This window comes from Pelodiscus sinensis, chromosome 6 (genome assembly GCF_049634645.1).
Source record: "Pelodiscus sinensis isolate JC-2024 chromosome 6, ASM4963464v1, whole genome shotgun sequence".
In the NCBI taxonomy this organism is placed as follows: domain Eukaryota; kingdom Metazoa; phylum Chordata; order Testudines; family Trionychidae; genus Pelodiscus; species Pelodiscus sinensis.
The window spans coordinates 61,308,739-61,329,681 of NC_134716.1; the positions used below are offsets into that span (position 1 = coordinate 61,308,739).

Here is a 20,943-nt window from a genome sequence, read left to right on the forward strand (position 1 = left end):
CCTTTTCATTTCAGATGCATCATAAACTAAATTAATTTCAGTTCTGCAGAGATGATTAACTTCATATATTGCTTAGCTTTTGAACCTTCCATTCGTCTTAAAACAGCATGTTACTAAGGAAAATGCTCCTCTAGTGTTGCATGAATTTGTCTATGTTGCTTTTTTCATAAACTAAAATCAAGGTCAAACATTGTCATGGATTTTTCCTTTCCAATAAGAAAAAGTAGTTCTCTTTTACATATTGAGTGCTGAGCTCATCGTTGAGAAAAGGTGCAGACACATATGCAAGCGGGTAAGACAGTATCTCTTTTGAGTAAAGTGAAAATGTTTGAAACTTCTGACAATTGTTTTTCTTTCGTGTAATAGCTGAGCTGGGAGACTATGATCCATATAAGCACACTGCAGGTTATGTTTCAGAATACCGATTTGTTCCAGACCAGAAGGAAGAACTGGAAGATGCAATAGAACGGATACACAAAACTCTGATGTAAGAATTTAGTTTTGTTATTTTGCATGTGAAATCATAGGTAGTAAGTAGAAAGAAAAAAGGAACTGGTATAGTATATTGTCACTTAAGTTTATCATAGCAAAATGAAGATCTGCAGAAACTGCTAGTGACATGAAACACCTTTTTATGCTCGTCAGAAATCTAAAATAGAGATAATTAGAATAGTATGGTACTTTGGATACCTTTTGGTAAAAAAAAAAAAAAAAATCCAAAAATAAAAAGAAATGTTCAGATTATCCATTCTGAATTTTGCAATGGGAGGATTTAAAAGTAGTATTTTATGGTTAAGAAAACTGGGCTGGGATCCAAGAAATTTGGATTCAGTTCTCAGCTTTATTATAGACAACTTGCGTAATTTTGGGCTAATCACTTAATTTCCCTGTACCTTTGTTACCCTTCTTCCTTTGACCTGTGTACGTACAGCACTTAATACAATGGACTTCCTTTTCCTTGCCAAATCATTTGCTACTGTAATAGAATCACGCATGTAGCAACGTCCATGGAATACAGAGGAAGATTGCACGAGGGAAGAGTTTGGAGAAGACACAGGAAGTTAGACTATGTACATATGTTGAATGCTAAACACTTTTCTTAATGAAGTGCCTTTTTATATTTGTAAGCATGCAGTTCTCTGATGTTATTACCCAATACACAGTACATGAAATGCCACTTACCTATTGAGTAAGATCTGATCAGCAAGGTGCTTTTATGACTGTTCCGCTGGGTCTCCTTCTTAATGTTGTTTGAGGTATTAAAGGGTCATCTGAAAAGAGTAACATTCTTGTATGTAGGTATTGATACCATGATGCTTTTGTTGTATTAAAAATACATAATTTGATACATTCCAGGTAGGGCCTTACAACTAGTGGTTTCTGCTGGTTGGCATTTTTAGTGTCTTGCTTAATAGGAGAAGGTTTTAACCTCCTTCAGATATATAGAGGCGAGCCCTTCCCCCAACATTTGTCCTTTGATAATGGGGTGCTTGCCAGTTTGCTGAACCTTCCTTTTTAAGGGGAGGGTAACTATTATTATTTGTTGAGGACTATGTATGTAGTCCTCAACATGGGATGCAAAATGGAGAGACAGTGCTTGGTAAAAAGACAGCTGAACTGGAATTCATTTGCAAATTCAAGACAATTTAGGATTGAATAAGGATCTCAAATGGTTAACACATTACAAAGGCAACTTCTCTTCTCTGGAAATTTACATCTCCATACCAGATGCTGTGGATGACCCACTGCCACCTGACTTGATTAGCTTCATTAACACAAAAAACTTCTCCCTTATATATACATTCCTGCTTCTGTAACTTTCACTCCAATTCATCTGATGAAGTGAGTTTTACCCATGAAAGCTTATGCCCTAATAAATCTGTTAGTCTCCAGAGTGCCATAGGACTCCTCATTGTTTTTGCAGATACAGATTAACATAGCTACCTCTCTAAGCCTTACAGTGAAGAGCCTTATTGAGTATATTGACTCTATGTGGATATTAAAGGAAGAGTACAAATAAACATTGAGGTTGTATACATTATTTAGGGGTTTGACTCATATTTTTATGCAAAGTAATAAATCCCTGCTCCCTGGTGTCAGATACATACCTAGGATTCTATTTTTCTCCATTAATTTTTCCATGGTATATAACTAGTGAAAATAGCTGGTTGCTGCTGTGATATTTGCATGGAGAAGGACAATTGGTTTCCTACAGATGATTTGTGGTATGATCATACAGCCAACTCCAAACTGAGCTTTTGCAGGAGAAAGTTAAGGTTTCCAGAGTGCCTGACTTTCTTTTGGGAGATCTTTATTGACAAGTGAGTATCTTATCTGACCTCATGAGATCCTTGATTTCTTCTTCATGGTATTTGCCAGCTTTTGCACTGCTATAAGGAAGTCATTCCCTAAATGGTGTGTCTCTTGCTAATTTATTAGTAATGATATAGTTATTTAAAATAAGACCTTTTTTTTTAGACCTGATGATGAATGCTGTGAAGCATTTTTGGGACAACAGCAGGAATATTTTTGAGAGCTCACAGCAGGTGTACAGGGAAAGGTTTTGCCACTGTAGTTAACATAAATTTAAAATTTAATATAGAAGGTAACGTACACAAGTGAAAGCTGGACCCCATTTTATGTGGAGCAAGTAGGAGCACAGTGCCATGGAGAGAATGAAGGTCTAAGTCAATACCAAGGAAGCACTGCATACTTATTCAACAATCTTTGTTAATATGATTTATTTTAACAACTACTGTAGCATTGGCTTGAGAAGCAATGTTCTTATTCATTATTCTGTTTACAGGGGTCAGGTGCCTGCTGAGGCAGAACTGAATTACTTAGGAGTGGCCAAATCGCTGGAAATGTATGGTGTAGATCTCCATCCTGTCTATGTAAGTACTTAATTGTATGTAAGTATGTAAGTTTTAATTGAAGCTAAGTAGTTTAAATTTGATGGCATTACAAAAAATCTTTTAAACTGAAATGGAAAGCTGTTGTTATACTACTTAGTAAACAAGTGGTATTTTTTTTTAAAAAAGCAAATTTAAAAAGTCCAAGAAAAAAGTACTTATGAACAATATGAACTAACTCAGTTTATATCTAAGGAAGCCTAATGGGTTTTGAATGAAAGAATGTGATTTTATTTCCCTCTGAAAGACAGTTAACTGTGCTGAGCTAACAATATGGGTTACAAATTTAAGAGCGTTAATATAATTGTCAGAAGAAGATAAAAGAGAGTTATAATTGCTGTGTTCAGACAGGAATATGAAAATAATGCAATAAACTGAGAGAGCACTGAAAAGGCTTCAAAGTCACCGCCAAAAAAAAAAAAGATAATGAATACCTGATTTGGGGTAGGAGTGCGTGAGACTTCAGAGGTTTATTTTAGTATTTAGTGTGAAGGTTATTAAAGAGCCAGGGCATGTTTTAAAAATCTCTCTGCAAAAACATGCAACATTTCATATTTTTCATGCCCTCAGAAGATTCTTCCATCTGTATTATGAAATAGTATGTATGCCAGGATTCAAGCTTTTACCTGAAGGCTACAGTGCTCAGTTTACTTGGCAATTAAAATTATTTTGTTTCAATAATTGAACATATGGCATTTTTAAAACAAAAGAATATCTCAAACTATGAAAATAAGTTAAATTGTGGAACTTTAATAGAAACATTTTGCTAATTTAAAGTTAGCTGATTTAAATTTCAGTACTGTACTGTGAAAAGTTGTTCAAAAGAAAATTCTACGAAACTCTTCAAAGATTAATTATGTAATTTGCTGAAAATTGCATAGCTTACTGGATGAAGTATTTCTCTGTTACTAAATCACAGATTGTGCCACTATTTTTGGAATCAATGCCTATGAGGTATCATGGCCCCTTCTGCTAAAGGAAGCTGAGACACTTAATGGAACAGTTTTCTATGCACTGCCAAGTTAAGCGTATCAAAATTGCCTAGCCTGGGAAGCTTGTTTTGGCTCAGTCTTGTTGAGTTGTACACAAAGATCCACAAATGAGTAGGGAGAACGCATTGTAATGTGTCTTTGCAATCTGTACTCTGGCCATCTGAATCTAGCCATTGATTAATATTACTACTATTTAATATTTATATTACAACAGTGCCAAAAGCTCTCATTCAGAATTGAAACTCCATTGTACTAAATGCTAACCTATCCAAGGACATTGTCCCTACCCTAAGGTATCTACACTATAAATAAGCTCCCTATGAATAGTCTTGAAGGTTAGTTAACTCAGTGAAATTACAGTGGTACAGAAATTCAGGGAGGACATGCATCTGCATGTTCCCAATTCAGAATTTTACTTCGTTAAATTCACTTTCTGCAGTCATTTGATCTTGTGACTGACATCTTTATGATGCAGACTTTGCTGGTCTGGGACTAATGTGGCTACTCCATATTCTGCTAAAAAGGTAAATTAACTAATTTCTCTTGTATTTTTGCTGCATAGCCTGTCTCTGTGAGCAGCTGTGTGCTCTAAGATGTCTAGTCTTTATAGAGCCTTCAGTATAGTGGGATATACCAGGACAATAGTGACAATTTATAGAGACAAAATTTAGGAGGACCGTGCCTGGATAGTGGCACAGTCTTTGCCCTACTGAGGCAGGATGTTTTTACTCTTCTGTTTCCAATCCTCTTCACATTGTGGAAGTGGAGACCTGCCACAATGTTATCATAGAAGGGAATGAGTAGGAAGCTTAGCCAACAGTGGAGCCACTGGACTAGAGGGTCATGGCTGAATTCTCTGCTGCTGGTGGACAGAGGACGGGGCGGGAAGCAATTTTAGTTCATCTGCATCATCTGGAATAGTCCATCTGGCCTGTTTCCACTCCCAGCCTTGCTCATTGAGCTCAGTAGCTGCAAAGGCGTTTCTTTGATAGTGAGAAGAAAAGAGGACAACTAGCTGCAGTCACTGCTAACTGGGAATGGGCAGGCATCACAGGGGTGGAGTAACTTTTGCTCATTCTGCAACAAAATTTGAATTCAGATAAAAATGTCATTACATTTTCCTTAGCAAATGCTTCCAAAAGTAGAACCCAACATAAAGGAGCTCCCTGAAGAAACAAAGGGTTATAATGCTAGAAATGTACATGAGCCCTGTAACTCAAAGGGACACAAGTTCATGTGTTGTTGAAAACTGAGAGAACATATGGCTGGCGTCTGTCCAGCATCACAACTGGATGCCGTACAGAACTTTACTGGGTCACTCCTAGCAGTCATTTTAACTCTTGTCCAGTTCTGATTGACCCAAGAAAATTATGGTGCGAATTCATAGTGAGATTTCTAAGTTTTTACCGTATATTCCGGCGTACAAGACGACCTCTGATGTTAAAAAACATCCCCCAAAAATCGGGGGTCGTCTTGTACGCCGGATGCCCCGCCGCCGGAGCCCCTCCGCGGCTTTGAAAGCCTCGGGGGAAGCCGGCGGCGGGGCATCCCAGGCGCGCATGGGCTGCCCCCCCGCCGGAGCCCCTCCGCGGCTTTGAAAGCCTCGGGGGAAGCCGGCGGGGGGGCATCCCAGGCGCGCATGGGCTGCCCCCCCGCCGGAGCCCCTCCGCGGCTTTGAAAGCCTCGGGGGAAGCCGGCGGGGGGGCATCCCAGGCGCGCATGGGCTGCCCCCCCGCCGGAGCCCCTCCGCGGCTTTGAAAGCCTCGGGGGAAGCCGGCGGGGGGGCATCCCAGGCGCGCATGGGCTGCCCCCCCGCCGGAGCCCCTCCGCGCCGCCGCGGAGGGGCTCCGGCGGGGGGGCAGCCCATGCGCGCCTGGGATGCCCCGCCGCCGGCTTCCCCCGAGGCTTTCAAAGCCGCGGAGGGGCTCCGGCGGGAGGGGGGGGCAGCCCAGGCGCTCCTGGCGGCTTTGCTCCCGGTGCCTCTGGTCTGCTGGGGACCATCTCCAGCAGACCAGGGACACCGGGAGCAAAGGAGGCGGAGGGGCGCTGGGGTATAAGATGAAACCCTATCTTTTAATTAAAAAGATAGGGGGTCGTCTTATACACCCAGTCGCCCTATACGCCGGAAAATACGGTACTCAATGTAACCGAACAAAGGTTTCAGAGAGTATTCTTTCCCTTAGGTGCCCTGCTCAAAAAATCAGGGGGTGTTAAATCTCTTAAGACTCAAATTCTTTGGCTTATAAATGCTTTGAAACTGAAACACTAAGGAACAGCCTTGTTAGAGATAGGAGGCTATACTGTGTTAATAAAGGATGCTTTCCTATTTATTCCAGTCAGAGAGTCTCACCACAAATGCCTTGGCTTGACATAGAGAAAATTCCTTGTCAATTCTAATCTCTTCTTTCCAGAATTTCATTCTGCGTGATTTTGAATATTTACCATGAATTGTCAAAGCAGTTGCAATTTTTCATAAGAATTTCCATGTTATCTTGCACCAAGGTGATGACTATATAGACCCCAGCAACCCAAGACATATTTCATATGGGGAAGGAATCGGGTCCTTCCTTGTCATGGACTCTATTATTCATTTTGAGAAAAGTGCTCTGAATCTCTTATTGTAGTTGGTTTGTTTGGGAACCCTCCACAGCAGCACCAGGGTAACAGTGTTTCAATAAGGAAAAGGTGTTTTCAATCCTGTTATGAGGAAGTAAGCCAGGCTAACATTATACATCTTTGCTCAAGAGTTTGGACTATTGTTAGGGAATTTATTCTCTGGGTTTTATGCCTCTCACCCTCCCTCATGGCCCAAATCTTCCTGAAAGTGCATGTTCATTAGACCCAGGCATGATGGGAAGTCCATGTTCTTATTCAAAAAACTTTGGACTTTGTGGCTAGGCTGCACACAAGGGGTGGACTAGGTGACAAATCTAACTCAGCAAGCTTTAGAGGGGTAGCTGAGTAAGTCTATAACTGGAAAAATTTAAAAAACAACAAATAGTCTAGCAGTACCTTAAAGACTACCAAAACATGTAGATGGTATCATGAGCTTTTGTGGGCACAACCCACTTCTTCAGATAAATGCAGTATTAAAAGTCCAGATCCAAGAATAAATAGGGGAAGAGGAAGAAGGGAAATTAGTGAATTAGTGTATTCAAGTTACAAGAAACTGATAAGAACAATTTGCACTTTCTCTAAGTACCCATTGTTTAGTTGGTTAAGTCATTAGGATGTGGAAGGTAGTGTACTAGACAGCCAGTGTCTTTATTCAGACCTCTATGATAGGATCAAACTTGTAAATGAAGTTAAGTTCCAACCCTTCCCTGTGTATTTGGCTTGTGGAATTGGCCTGAAACAACACGGTGATTTGAGATCCATTAATGAGTGCCTGGGCAGGTTAAAGTGTTCTCTAACAGGTTTTTGTGTCTTGCCTTTTTGGATATCTGATTTGTGTCCATTAATTCTTTCTTGTAGAGACTGTCCAGTTTGGCCAATATACATGGCAGAAGGGCATTGCTGGCATACATCACATTTGTGGATGTGCAGTTAAACGAGCCCCTGATGTAGTTGTTGATGTGGTTGGGTCCAGTAATGAAATCTCTTGTGTAGATGTATGGACAGAATTGGCACCGGGGCTGATTTCAGGGGTGGGTTCCTGGATGATTATGATGGAGGTATGCTGCGTGGATGCTGGAAATAATTTGTTTGAGGTTAGGGTGGTGTCTGTAGGCGAGGATTGGCCTTTCCCCCAAGGCCTGTGAGAGTGAGGGGTCATTTTCCAGGGTAAGTTGTAGATTGTTGATAATGCGTTAGAGAGGTTTAAGTTTTGGACTATAGGTGATGACGCATGGAATTCTGTTGTTTTCTCTTCTTGGCCTGTCTAGAAGTAGTTCATGTCCGGGTACTCTTCTGGCTCTGTCGAGCTGTTTTTTCACTTCTCCAGGTGGGCATTTCAGTTTTAAGAATGCTCTATATAGATCCTGCAGGTGTTTGTCTCTGTCTGTGGGATTGGAACAGATCCGGTTGTATTTTAGGGCTTGGCTGTATAATAGATTGGGAAATGTGTCTGGGATAGAAGCTAGAGGCATGAAGGTAAGTGTAGCGGGCGGTAGGTTGGGGTGGTAGAAATGTGTCCGTCATGTAATTGTACTGTAGTGTCAAGGAAGTGGGTCTTTCGTGTGGACTGATTCAAGCTAAGGTTGATGGTGTGGTGGAAGTTGTTGAAATCTTTGTGAAATTCTTCGAGTCTCTTTCCTGTGAGTCCATATGATGAAGTTGTCATCAATGTAGCATAAGTAGAGCAAGCGTGTTAGAGGGTGAGAGCTGAGGAAACATTGTTCAAGGTCAGCCATAAAAATGTTGGTATATTGTGGTACCATGTGGGTGCCCATGGCTGTGCCACTGACTTGAAGATAAAAGTGATCTCTGAATCGGAAGTAGTTGTGGGTGAGGACAAAGTCGCAGAGCTCTGTAATCGGGTGTGCAGTGGTGTCATCAGGGATGGTATTCCTAAGTCATCAAATCAGTCTTTGGGAGACAAAGGAGCAGATTGGTGGAGCCTCTTCAGAAATACAATTTTAAGATAGGAAATAATTTTGAGGAGTGGCTTGGCATAATGCTTGCTCAAAAATTAGTTGGACATTTGTCTGAAAGAAAGTACCAAGAAAGTGTGGGTTAGAAGAACAGCCTGTAGAATGTTTTGAGAGACCTCTCTTCTGCTGGAAGTCCCTCCCTTGTGCCTTGCCACACTGGCAGCTCCTATCTCCATACGCATGGTGGGATTAACTCGTAATTTTAAAATAGTTTTTATTTCAGGGGTGGAGATCTTTTTTTTGGATCGGGTGCCACTGACCCACAGACAAGTCATTTGGGAGCCACACACAAGTGACACGCAAAAAAAATAACCCCAAACAAAAAAACACCTCAGTGATGTAGATTGTATGTGCTCCAGCCCAGCAGTGAGGCAGCAGGCGGCTGGAGTACCAATACGGGCTCCCCAATGTGAGGGGGCCCTTGGGAGCCTGATCCAGGCAAGCCTGGGGCTGCATCCTGCCCCAGGCCTAAGATTCCCCACCCCTGTTTTATTGAATTTGGTACATGTATGCTGATTAGATCAGGGAGATGACTAGTTACGTCATTTTCTGTCTCTCCCTTTGATTGCAGTTTTTGTTGATCAGTCTCATGGTTCATGTGTCTTGCTAGAATAGGTCCATTCTACTGTAGCAACCACTGAGGAATGTATACATTATGGGTGCCTCTAGACTGGCAACTGCTTTTGTGCAAAAACTTACCAGCTGTCTACACTGTCCGCTTGAATTTGCACAAGAGCACTGACTTTGTAATGTACAAAATCAGTGCTTCTTGCACAAATACTTTCATGCTCCCGCTTGGGAAAAAGCCCTCTTGGGCCAGTGTAGACAGGGAAGAACTGTTTTGCGCAAAAAAGCGCCGATGGCTAAAATGGTGATCGGGGCTTTCTTGCGCAAAATCATATCTAGACTGGCCATGGATGCTTTTGCGCAAAAGCAAATATTTTGCGCAAAGGCACTTGCCAATCTAGACGCGCTTTTGCGGAAATATTTTAACGGAAAAACTTTTCCAATAAAAGTATTTCCGCAAAGTCATGCTAGTCTAGACACAGCCTATGAGTAAATACTATATCTGATGAAATGTGAAATTGTGACTGGAATTACTTTCTTTAGATTTTTAAATAAGAGAAATAATAGCAATTTTGTTAATTTTCTCACTCTTACCTGATTCATTTAAGTATTCCTTTCTTATGAGAGCAACCCCATTAAAGCTTATAGAATTACTCCCATGAGTAAAGATTACTCTTGGAAGAAAGAATTTTGTGGGATTAGGTGGCTACCTTACTAAGGTGATGATAACCTCTTATAGAGAGGTTTTCATGAGCAGATTATCCCCATTTTACAGATGAGCAGACTTAATTAAGATCAGAGAAGTTAAAGTGACTTGCCCAAAGTTACCCAGCACAGTGTTCTATACACCAGACTATACTGCTTTTAGGTTACATCTATAAAAATAAAATTGTGGTTGTCAGTAATAAAATGACACATGTTCTTTTTTTCCAGGGTGAAAACAAGTCTGAATATTTTTTAGGATTAACACCAGTAGGAGTTGTTGTTTACAAGAATAAAAAACAAGTAGGGAAGTATTTCTGGTATGTACAATGTAATATTGCAGACTGTATTAATATAACGTGGCTATAAGAGAAATGAGTATTGAATATATGTACATTATTTCTGGTTGGTTTTATAAAAACTAAATCAATGTACTTGTCAGAATCACTTTCTGTTTAGAACTTTATTCTATTCTTAATATTGCAAGAGATCGTTTTAACTTTCCCTGCTCACATTAAAGTGTTTGTTAGTATCACTTTTTTTCTTGTTGTAATATATTCAGACATATTGGAGCACTAGTAAAAGTTGTTGTGTGTGAACTGCTTACTGGAACTCTTCTTTCAAGTTTTTTGTTTCTTCGTTGTGTATTTCTGATGGGTTGGATTTAAGTACTTCTCTATCTTTTTCTTCAATATTTAGGCCTAGAATTACAAAGGTTCACTTCAAGGAAACGCAGTTTGAACTTAGAGTGCTGGGAAAAGATGTAAGTTTTCATTTTAAGTCTGAAAGAAGAAATAATCAAGTTAACTGTTTAGTGTGTATAGTGAAATGAAACTATTATTGCCAGTTTTGCTTTTAATCTCCATCACAAAAACTCTTATACTGCAGAATGCCTATTCATGTACAAACAAGTCTTAGTTCTACTTTAAAATAAATTACATACAGCAGTAGTTGCTGTCTGATGGTATATGTATATAGTATTTGTATGAAATACCTGGAATTATTTTAGATGTTTAACAAGGTGAATGGGAAATCTGGAAGCTTGAGAAAGGAGACATAGATTTATGGAGTGGCTGACTCATAAACTTGTTGAAAGTTGTATATTGCGCTCATAATAGGCAATCTTCCTAGTACCATTTGGCAGTTTCAAGCCCTGACAGGTAATTTTAGAAAAGCGAGAACAAAAGGTGTGAAAGATCATGAAAATCTGGACCGTGAATTATTCGTCTTTGAAGTTGTATAGCAATACCCTCTATTTTGACAGTACTGGGAGATGCTAGAAAAGTCCAAGCATATCCATCTTTCTGTTTTTTATACCTGTTTTTTTATTACTACAAAGGCGGTTGGTTAATGAAATAAGTAATTGTGTCAGTTGTCTTATTTTTTCTGATTCTTTATCATCATAATGCTCGTTTATGCAGATAAATACACAAATGAGCAGTGTGGCTGGCCTGCTTCTGAATTCCAACATCAGCATGCTACAGGATAGCCCCAGATTTCTTTTATTCTCTTTATATCATGGAATAAATGCCAGCCCCTTGTCATTTCACAGGGGAACTGAGACAAGAATTAACAATAGGATATGGGTGCCAAAAGGCCACTTCTACATTGTGCTTCATTCTGTGAGACATCCTACCATGGAAGAGGTAGGGACTATCCTTTCTCCCTACAGATATAATGTGACCACACTTGGAGTATTGCATTCATTTCCAGGCACCTCAGTTACCAGAAAGATACTGACAGGTAGCATTAGCATTATAGGAACAGTAATTTCAAGCCACCTTTCTAAAACTTTCAAGAAAATTGATCATATGAACTCTAGGTTAGTATTCTGACCACTGCTTTTTCTTTTATGTATGGGTGTGTGCATGGTCGTGTCTGAAGGTGTTCATACTGGATCCTTGAAACACAGATTGAAGTGATGTGCCTAAAACCCAAACATGAAAAAGGCATGGTGATAGTTGGGTTTTATTATGCTCTTACACAGTCTAAGAAATTATATACAGGACAATGTAGCACTTTAAAGACTAACAAGATGGTTTATTAGATGATGAGCTTTTGTGGGCCAGACCCACTTCCTCAGATCAAATAGTGGAAGAAAGTAGTCACAACCATATATATCAAAGGATACAATTAAAAAAATGAACACACATGAAAAGGACAAATCAAATTTCAGAACAGAAGGCAGATGCGGGGGGGGGGGAGGTAAATGTCTGTGAGCTAATGGTATCAGAGGTGATAATTGGGGAAGCTATCTTTGTAATGGGTAAGATAGCTAGGGTCTTTGTTGAGACCCACGCGTAGAACGTCGAATTTTAGCATGAATGACAGTTGACAGTTCAGAGGATTCCCTTTCAAGTGCAGATTTAAAAGGCTTCTGAAGCAGGATGCAGGTAATTAAGTCATTGAGACAGTGTCCTTTCTGGTTGAAATTATGACATTTTACAGCCAAATACTGAGGTGTATGAAATAATAACATATTCTACATTAGAATAGAATCCTGAAAACCCTTACTCATAAAAGTAGTTCTTACTCACTTGAGTATCAGTTCCTTGTGGCTATTTACATGAACAAGGATTCACCACATGAATAAAGGTTTGGCAGGGAGAGCTCTCATTTGTCAGTCATGAATTATTGTGAAAGTGAACAAAAGGGCTGAGAATGTGGTTAGTACAGAATGATAAAGGAAATCGCGAACACATATGGTGCAATTGTAAGACCTAATAAACTGACTATTTGAGTCAATGGAAAGACTTCCATTGGATTCACTGGGCTTTGGATCAGGTCTATTGGGTCAATTCAGCAACAAACAGATGCCTGTTTTTAAACATCTGAATGATCATACACAATATTTCTAGCTTATTTAGATTTTGTATTTGGTCTGTTTACTTCTCAGATGATACTATCAATGCTGTGCATCAGTGTATCAGCACATTTAATCATGCATATCTCATTGGAATTCTTGCATGCTTAATTGGACATTTGCTTAAATACCTTGCTTGCTGAATGGCTGCCTTGGATTTTTTTTTAAAAGCAGCTGTGCTCATCTGTTTTGTGACAGACAAATAAAGTCTGGGGACTGTCAGTTTAGCGCCTTTCATAAATAGTATGTTAATTTTTTCATTAAAAATAGAGGAAAAAATCAAACTGTAGCCAGAATATTTAAATAAATACAGAGTTTAAAATAAAATTGTGCTGAATATTTGTCTGTAGAGTTTGTGTAGGTGGGTTTTTTTTTTTTTTTTTGAGAGAGAGAAAGAGATGGATGTTAACTAAAATGGAACACTCCTAATTTGCCTTCACAGATTGATGATGATAGTGAAATTCTACAAATCAGATTTCAGAATTTCCTGCCTTTTAGGTAGGACTTTTACAGCATAGGAGAGTCTCATAGACTTCATGGACAGAAGGGACCATTGTGATCATCTTGTTTATCTCCTGCACGTTCCAGGACACAGGACCTCGTCCACTCCTGTGTGGCATAGAAGAGATGAAACTGAGGCAGATGATCTAGCTGCAAATTTAAGTTAAATCCCATCCCGCCCCCCAAAAGAGTAATTTGTTCCTGTTACTTAAGAATTACAAACAGTGATTCAGTTTTTTATTTTTTTAAAAACTTTTTCTTTTTTTGCGTTTACATTAATTGAAATCAATGGGGTAGTATGAGTGAAAGGAAATGCAGAGATTTGATCCACTAGCTCTGGTGATTTGTACTAATTTTTTTCCTCCCTGCTTACCCGCTCAACCCTCTGCTACTTGTACAAGTAAGAGTTGTGTCATGGTTAATAGGTGAGTCACCACTAATCAGCCTTCTGTTTAACGTACAGTGGAATAAAATTCTTGGCAAACCAGCGGTGGTGGCTTAATTTTCAGGTTTATTTTTTGGCCTTTTGTGAGTGATTGCTTAGTAAAGTTTTTATATTGTTGTTATTTTATGAGGGTAAGATATTTCAAATCTTAAAGACTTTATGCAGTAATAGTGCAGATTTATTATTCTGATATTTGACTTGTGTGATGTACTTTAAGATAATTATCTTTTTGACTGTAGAGTTGAGGTGACCTTGTGTAACCTGTACATTCTTAATTGCATAAGCTAGGATTGGTATGCATTAGGTAAATGTATTAAAAAAAAAAAACCCTTAAGAACATTTTCTGCTGGAGGAAACAAATGGCAATCTCCAGTTATGTATATGACTTGGCAAAGAATAATATGTGGAAGCAGTAGCTCAGAGCAAAAATTGTATACAGCCAGTCCCCGAGTTGCAAACAGTCGAGTTATGGCTGTTCGCATTTACGACCAAAGCTCCCATGGAGCTTACAAACAGCATGGTCGCTATGTAACTCAATGGGGTCCGAGTTACGAACAGATCGAGTTATGGCCAAGTGTTTGGTCTGTAACTCGTTCGTAACTCGGGGAGAGGCGGTATTCGGCAATGCTTCATCTTACTGAAGCAAAGTAGAAACGTATATGAAATCACATCTCTACCTGCACTGATTTACACTCAACTCAGCTGACAGGAGTAAGGAGAGGGAGAAGTCACATTTTTGCTTCTATAAATCTGGTCTGGCTGGAGACCAGAATAGGCCCTTTCATAAATTAGTGTAGTTTATGGTTACTTTATGTTGTGTTGACTACCACATCCTCATAGGATCCGTCCAGTCTGGCTCCTTTTGCAGTTGCATACTCCTAACATACCATCTAACCACTCCTGACATGCTTCTATGTAGGTGGAGGAAGTAGATGGCATAGTGCCATATGCAAGACCAATCAACTCTTAGGAGAAACCTCAACTGTCTCTGTCAGCTTGCAACTCTTTTGGACTACTGAAGCAGCACAAAACATTCAAAGATGGAGCTGAGGATCTATCCTGTAGCATTTAGTAGGTGCACGATGCTCTGCTTTCCTTATTCAACTCTTGTTTTGTCTTTTGATAGTTTGCTGCTCTACTCTCTGCAAGTAGGCACTCTAATAGCAATTGGATAAGCAATGTAAAGCTGCTTGAAAAACTCAAACTAATACCAAATGAGCCTGTAATTAATTATTTCTAACAAAATGATAAACTACACAAGCTCTTTGTTTCCTTTGGAACAAATATGTTAAAATAATGGCGGGGGGGGGGGGGGGGGGGGAGGGAAGTGAATTCTCACTTTAAAATATTATTGTTACTCAAGATAAAGTGCTATTGCTTAATGGAAATAAATGCTGCTCGTGTCCCGTCCCCCCTCAGGCACTCAGTTCTGCTCACTTAACCCATGTGAGCAACTTGCTTGCAAAATAAGATCAATAATAGCGATTCCACAAGGGTATAATGATTAACCTTGGAAGACATTATCCCATTAAGTTAGGTCTTATATTCATATGCACACTCATGTTTACAGATTGTGCAGATAGTCCCAGAGCTGTTGCGGTTTGTTTCTATGTGGTTACCATCTTAAAACATAAATAGAAAAATATTGAAAACCTAGATATGCTTGGGATATGGTGTTGGTGAGAATTTTAATGATGAGGCTGAATCCTCCAAAGTGAAAAATGGTAGAAGAAATTACCAACTATATAATCCTAAATTAGCTGAACACCTCGCGAGTTGACATCTCAGTGAGATAAAGGATTTCTTTCTTTGGTTTTCTGTGAAATTCACTATGTGATATGACTGAATACAAGTATCTAATTCAGTGACCTTCCTGAGTTTTTAAAGCATGCATTTTTTTTGTTTTCATTAATTTGAGCTAAATAAGACATATCATAAAAGGCTTGCATTTTTAAAAGGTGTTGTATTATCCCCATATTCTGAGCTCTATAATACTTTCAGTGGGCAGATGTGATCATGTGCAAAAGAATCATCAGTACCACTCTAGTTTGCTATATTTTAAATGTATGCAGTCAAACTCCCTTCTTGTTACCGGTACTCTTTTTGTCAGTGGAGGTGTGCTTTTATCTCATTAAATAATCCTACAAAGGCTCGAATTATTAGCATTTTCTTATTTACAGTTGAGATTTTTCATCCATAAGAAATATTCTTTATATATACAAGCAGAATACCTGTTTCTAATAATAAATTTTATGTAATACCAAAAGGATAACATGTAATTGGTTTGCATCAGAGATTTCAATAAATGATACCACAAGACTAGCAGACTCATATAGGGCTACTTCAATGGGAATTATTCCAATGATTTCAGTGGGCTTTGGATCAAAATGAGGAATGGCAAATTTTGGGGAATACACTAGATTAGTTCATGATTTGCAGGTTTGTTTACAAATCGTAGTTGCAGTTTAAATGAAAAATATGAGAAACCTGAATGAACATGCACATGCACGTACACACACATCATGCTGTATGTGCAGGCATCCATTTTGTAAAACCAGCTACAGATTGAACCACTCTGGTCTGGCAACATTCGTGGTCTGGCATGTTTTTAATTAGCAGGATATCTACTTTTCTTGGGTATGACCAAGTTTCCCGCAGTCCCCAAAAGTTTGTTTACAATCACCAGTCCTGGCTCTCAGTATTCTGTGCTGTTATTTAGCTCTAATTTACCTTTAAATGTCTTATAAGAGCCCACTAAGCAGTAGAAGTGTTGGAAATGCTGCTAGACAATATTGACCCCCATGATTTGGCAAATTCTTTAGTTTGGCACCAACAGTGCTGGATTAGAGAGGGTCAGCCTGTACTAAAAATGAGAAAAGTTCCGTTTATTTTTTGGATTGAGGAAACTCTTTTAGGACCTGAGTCTGTCGCTCATACTGAGGAGTATTCATTACATGAATAATCCAGTGGAAATCAGTGGGACTATGTGGTAGTAAACTACTATGTGCTCAGTGTAACAGTGACAGAACTAGGTGACTGGATGACTAATAGAGTTTAAGGTTATTCATGTTGCATCTTGAAATTTATAATTTGTTGAGAAAGTTTAGTATAATCCTGAAAGACTTAATGTCAGTAGACAAAATGTTCAAACATGGGTTTCTTAAAAGATAGGCTTCTGAGTTTAGAGAGACAGGGTAAGTGAGGTAATAGCTTTTATTGGACTAGCTTGTGTTAAAAAGCTTCAGAGGGGTAGCCAAGTGAGTCTATAACTGGAAAAATTTAAAAAACAATGAATAGTCTAGCTGCACCTTAAAGACTAACAAAACATGTAGATGGTATCATGAGCTTTTGTGGGCATAACCCACTTCTTCAGATGAATTATTAGACTTCCCCAAGTCAGCCGCTGCTGAAACTGACCAGCGGCTGACTCCGAGGGGCGGCGCTACGGGACCAGTCCGGCAGCACCCCAGCTGCTCTGCCCCAGGCGTCCCCAAGTCAGCTGCTGCTGAAACTGACCAGCGGCTGACTTGAGGAAGCCCGGGACAGAGCAGCTCCAATTGTCCGGCTGCCTGGAGCACTTCCGGGTTCCAGGTGGTGCCAGACTATCAGGAGTGCCAGACCACTGGATGCCGGACAACTGGAGTTTTACTGTACTATGAATACCAATTTATTTCATAAGCTGGGTTTTGAATGCAATCTATCAGAAAGGAAATGTATAGCTCTGTTTAGAATCACTGTATGCGTAATGAAGGTTGTTGTTTTCTGTAACCTATACAAGACAGGATCTACACAGATGGCACAGAGTGAAAATGTACATGCTTTATTTAAAGCAAGTTGTACTGGGAAATGCAGACACTTAAACTCACATGGGTAATCTGGTGATATCAATGAAATTCATGGTATAAACATATCCACATCCTCTCCTTTAAAACTTCTAGTTGGTTCATCCTATTTCTGGGTAACCTTGGTTCAGTCTCTTCCAACATTTGTTCACTTATGTCAGTTTTGAGGACTGTACTTGTTTTGGTGAGTCTGTCTCTTATCTGTTGGGTTTTATGAGAAGCAATCCCATTCTGGGCACATCCCATTTTCCTGGCACAACAAAACCCTTACCTTGCTTTAACTTATGATAAGAGGAAGCTGCATACTGAAAGTTGTGGTCCTAGTTCTTACTGTTTAGGAGTTATTGAATAGATAGACAGATGAACTCTCTCAAATATTTATTAGATATGGCAGTGATCGTAGAAACTGATAGATGGAAATCAGTCAGATGGCAGATAGCTATCTCTTGCTACTGTTTAAGTTTTGAGCATTCATTTTTCATCTTTCAGCCTGTAGAAGCATTCCCAACATTACTATCTTTAAAAATGTTTTGTTTCCTGCTCCCTTTCCCACATATTTCAAATCATTGCATTCTATAGTTAGTTAATTTTCTTCCTATTCTCTTTCTTCTTCCAGCTGCCATCTTGATTTCCAGTTTTACTGTTTTCCACTTTTTGTGTATTTTTTCCTTGCTTTTACTTACCTCAGTTGCCTTATTCTTACCTTCATTTGTGTTTTTTCTCTTCTTCCTGTTGTCCTTTCCTGTGCATTAGTAAATAAAGCCTTTACAAGATCCCAGTCACAGACTTGCACATACTTTTACTAAAGTTATTTGTCCAAGACCTGGTTATTTTTAAGTATTAAGTTATTAATACCATTATTTGTGCTCACTGAAGTTTCAAATAAATGGATTTTTGTAATCTCATGCAAATTTTAATGAAATAAAATGAAAAAAATGAGGGGAAATGTATGTTTTTTATTGGGTTTTTGAGATATGGTTTGAGAAAACATGACCAATAGAAGAGTATATTATATTCTTTGGCTAGGAAAATACTTGTCAGTAATATAATACATAAAACAAGAAGTGACTAAGTATTTTAATGATCTACTGTTCTTTTCTTCTTTCAGTTTAACTTTGCTTCTGTTTTAAACAGTTTTATGCAGTTCTAGGCCTGCTTCTCTCACACATACCAGTATGTCTGTGTTGACCTCAGTGATGTTCCTTCTGATTTATGGTGACACAAGGGAGAGAAGATTCAGGCCTCACGTGTAGTTTAGCAAGAGAAAATCCATTCCATAGGAAGAATCTTTTATAGTAACTTTGTCTCTTTTTATTTTAGTGCAATGAAACATCCTTCTTTTTTGAAGCACGTAACAAAACCACGTGCAAACATCTTTGGAAATGCTGTGTGGAGCACCATACGTTCTTCAGGTGAGTGGAGATAAAGTTATTAAGGTTTTGCTATGTTATAACAACAAAAAGTAACCATGCTGGCTGAAATTCTTGCTGCACCTCTCAGAAGCATAGTGCAGACCCACAGCACAGGGGGTGAGGTATTAGGGTGGCCTTCTATTCTTGTGCTCTGCTGATTCTGGTCGTCTCTGTAAGACACAGGCCAGGCCAAAGTCTCTTTCCAGGCATAGTTTTATTTTTCAGCAATAGAATGCAGGCAAAAAAATCAACAAAAAGCATTTCCTCTGCTCAGATTGGGCTCCAACGCCCAGAGGCTTTGTGCTTGACTCTTGCAGTGCTGAAAAGGGGTTATTCCCTTCCTATTAATCTCCTTTCTTCAGGACCTACTGCAGAAACCCACCTCCCTCCCCAATTCCCACACTGCTGATCTCTCTCAGCGTTTTATAAGGCTCACCTGAATCCCAGGCTCTTTTCCCATTTGTGTCTGATAAATTGAACAGGGCAGTTTGACCCCGGGTATCCTGGCCCTCAGGAAAAAGCTTCCCTGTTGCATCTCATAAACATAAGAACAGCCATACTGAGTCAGACCCAAGGTTCATCTAGCCCGGTATCCTGTCTTCCAACAGTGGCCAATGCCAGATGCCCCAGAGGGAGTGAACAGGAGCAGGTAATCATCACATGATACCTCTCCTGTCACCCATTCCCAGCCCCTGACAAACAGAGGCTAGGGACATCATTCTTACCCATTTTGGCTAATAAGTATTGATGGACCTAACCTCCATGAATGTATCTAGTTCTTTCTTGAATCCTGTTCAAGTCCTGGTCTTCACAAAAGCATAAGGCAAACCCTGAGATGTATGTATGCATCTCCAAATGATTTTGATATGTCCCGGTGCGAAGCAAATTTGTTCATTTGTGTTACAAACTCCTGTAATAGTTCTGTACTCAGGCCTGCCAAGAAGGAGGGGAAGGAGTGGCAAAAGGGGCAACTGCCCTCGGGCTCGGTGATACAAAAGGACCTGGAGCTCTTGGATGTCACTTCTGCTACTGTGGCATGGTGGCAGCTGGAGCTCCGATTCCTTTAAATTGCTGCCTGGAGCAGGTGCAGTGTTTTCTCAGCGGCACTGAGGGCTTCCTAGACCCAGCCCTGCCCCCTCCTTGGGCACAGAGCAGCCTCCCTGCCATTTGCCCAGGGGCCCAGAAAGGATGTTGGCTCTGATGCCTACACTGATAATATTGCAACAGTGATGTGTCCATTATTAAGGGCACAATACTTGCTTAGATGCATTCTCCCAAAGTAAGAGCTAAGATACTCCATTACTTCATTCACTCAGGGTATGTCTACACTACCCCGCTAGTTCAAACTAGCGGGGTAATGTAGGCATACCGCACTTGCAAATGAAGCCCGGGATTTGAATTTCCCGGGCTTCATTTGCATAAGCGGGGAGCCGCCATTTTTAAAACCCCGCTGGTTCGAACCCCGTGCAGCGCGGCTACACGGGGCACGAACTAGGTAGTTCGAACTAGGCTTCCTAGTTCGAACTATCGTTACTCCTCGTGAAATGAGGAGTAACGGTAGTTCGAACTAGGAAGCCTAGTTCGAACTACCTAGTTCGTGCCCCGTGTAGCCGCACTGCACGGGGTTCGAACCAGCGGGGTTTTAAAAATGGCGGCTCCCCGCTTATGCAAATGAAGCCCGGGAAATTCAAATCCCGGGCTTCATTTGCAAGTGCGGTATGCCTACATTACCCTCCTACTTCGAACTAGGAGGGTAGTGTAGACATACCCTCAGAATTTATTCACCGTTCTTTCATGGGAAAGAAGTTTGCAAGGTTTGTCCTCCCACCGAAGAAGTGACAAGTTCTTTGGACCTCTAAAACTGTAGCTCTTGCAGGAGTAGCAGGAGGCAAGGGCCATTCAAGACCCTGTAGCTTTGCAGGGTGCCCTGTTTCCAGTTGGGAGCCGGTTGTTAAAGAAGCCTCCTGTTCCTTGGTTCCCCCAGAATGCATGCAGCACGGCTATGGGAGCTGTGTTGGTAGCCCCTTGCCCCATCAGCTGCTGATCCCAGTGCATCACTCAAGGATAGTTCATGTTACAAAGATGGAACTTGCACAAGTTTACACCCTGGGAAGG

At 40.1% G+C, this 20,943-nt stretch overlaps 1 protein-coding gene across 5 annotated transcripts in view; it reads left to right on the plus strand.

The window, feature by feature from the left end:
• The window catches only part of EPB41L4A (erythrocyte membrane protein band 4.1 like 4A), a 181,512-nt gene that overhangs the window by 97,818 nt on the left and 62,751 nt on the right, over positions 1–20,943 (plus strand). For all 5 annotated transcript variants that reach the window (XM_075932021.1, XM_075932019.1, XM_075932023.1 and 2 more), the window contains 5 exons: positions 367–487; positions 2,807–2,894; positions 9,997–10,085; positions 10,465–10,528; positions 18,737–18,828. In XM_075932021.1, coding sequence (XP_075788136.1) covers positions 367–487; positions 2,807–2,894; positions 9,997–10,085; positions 10,465–10,528; positions 18,737–18,828 — 454 coding nt within the window. The remainder of the gene's footprint in view (positions 1–366; positions 488–2,806; positions 2,895–9,996; positions 10,086–10,464; positions 10,529–18,736; positions 18,829–20,943) is intronic.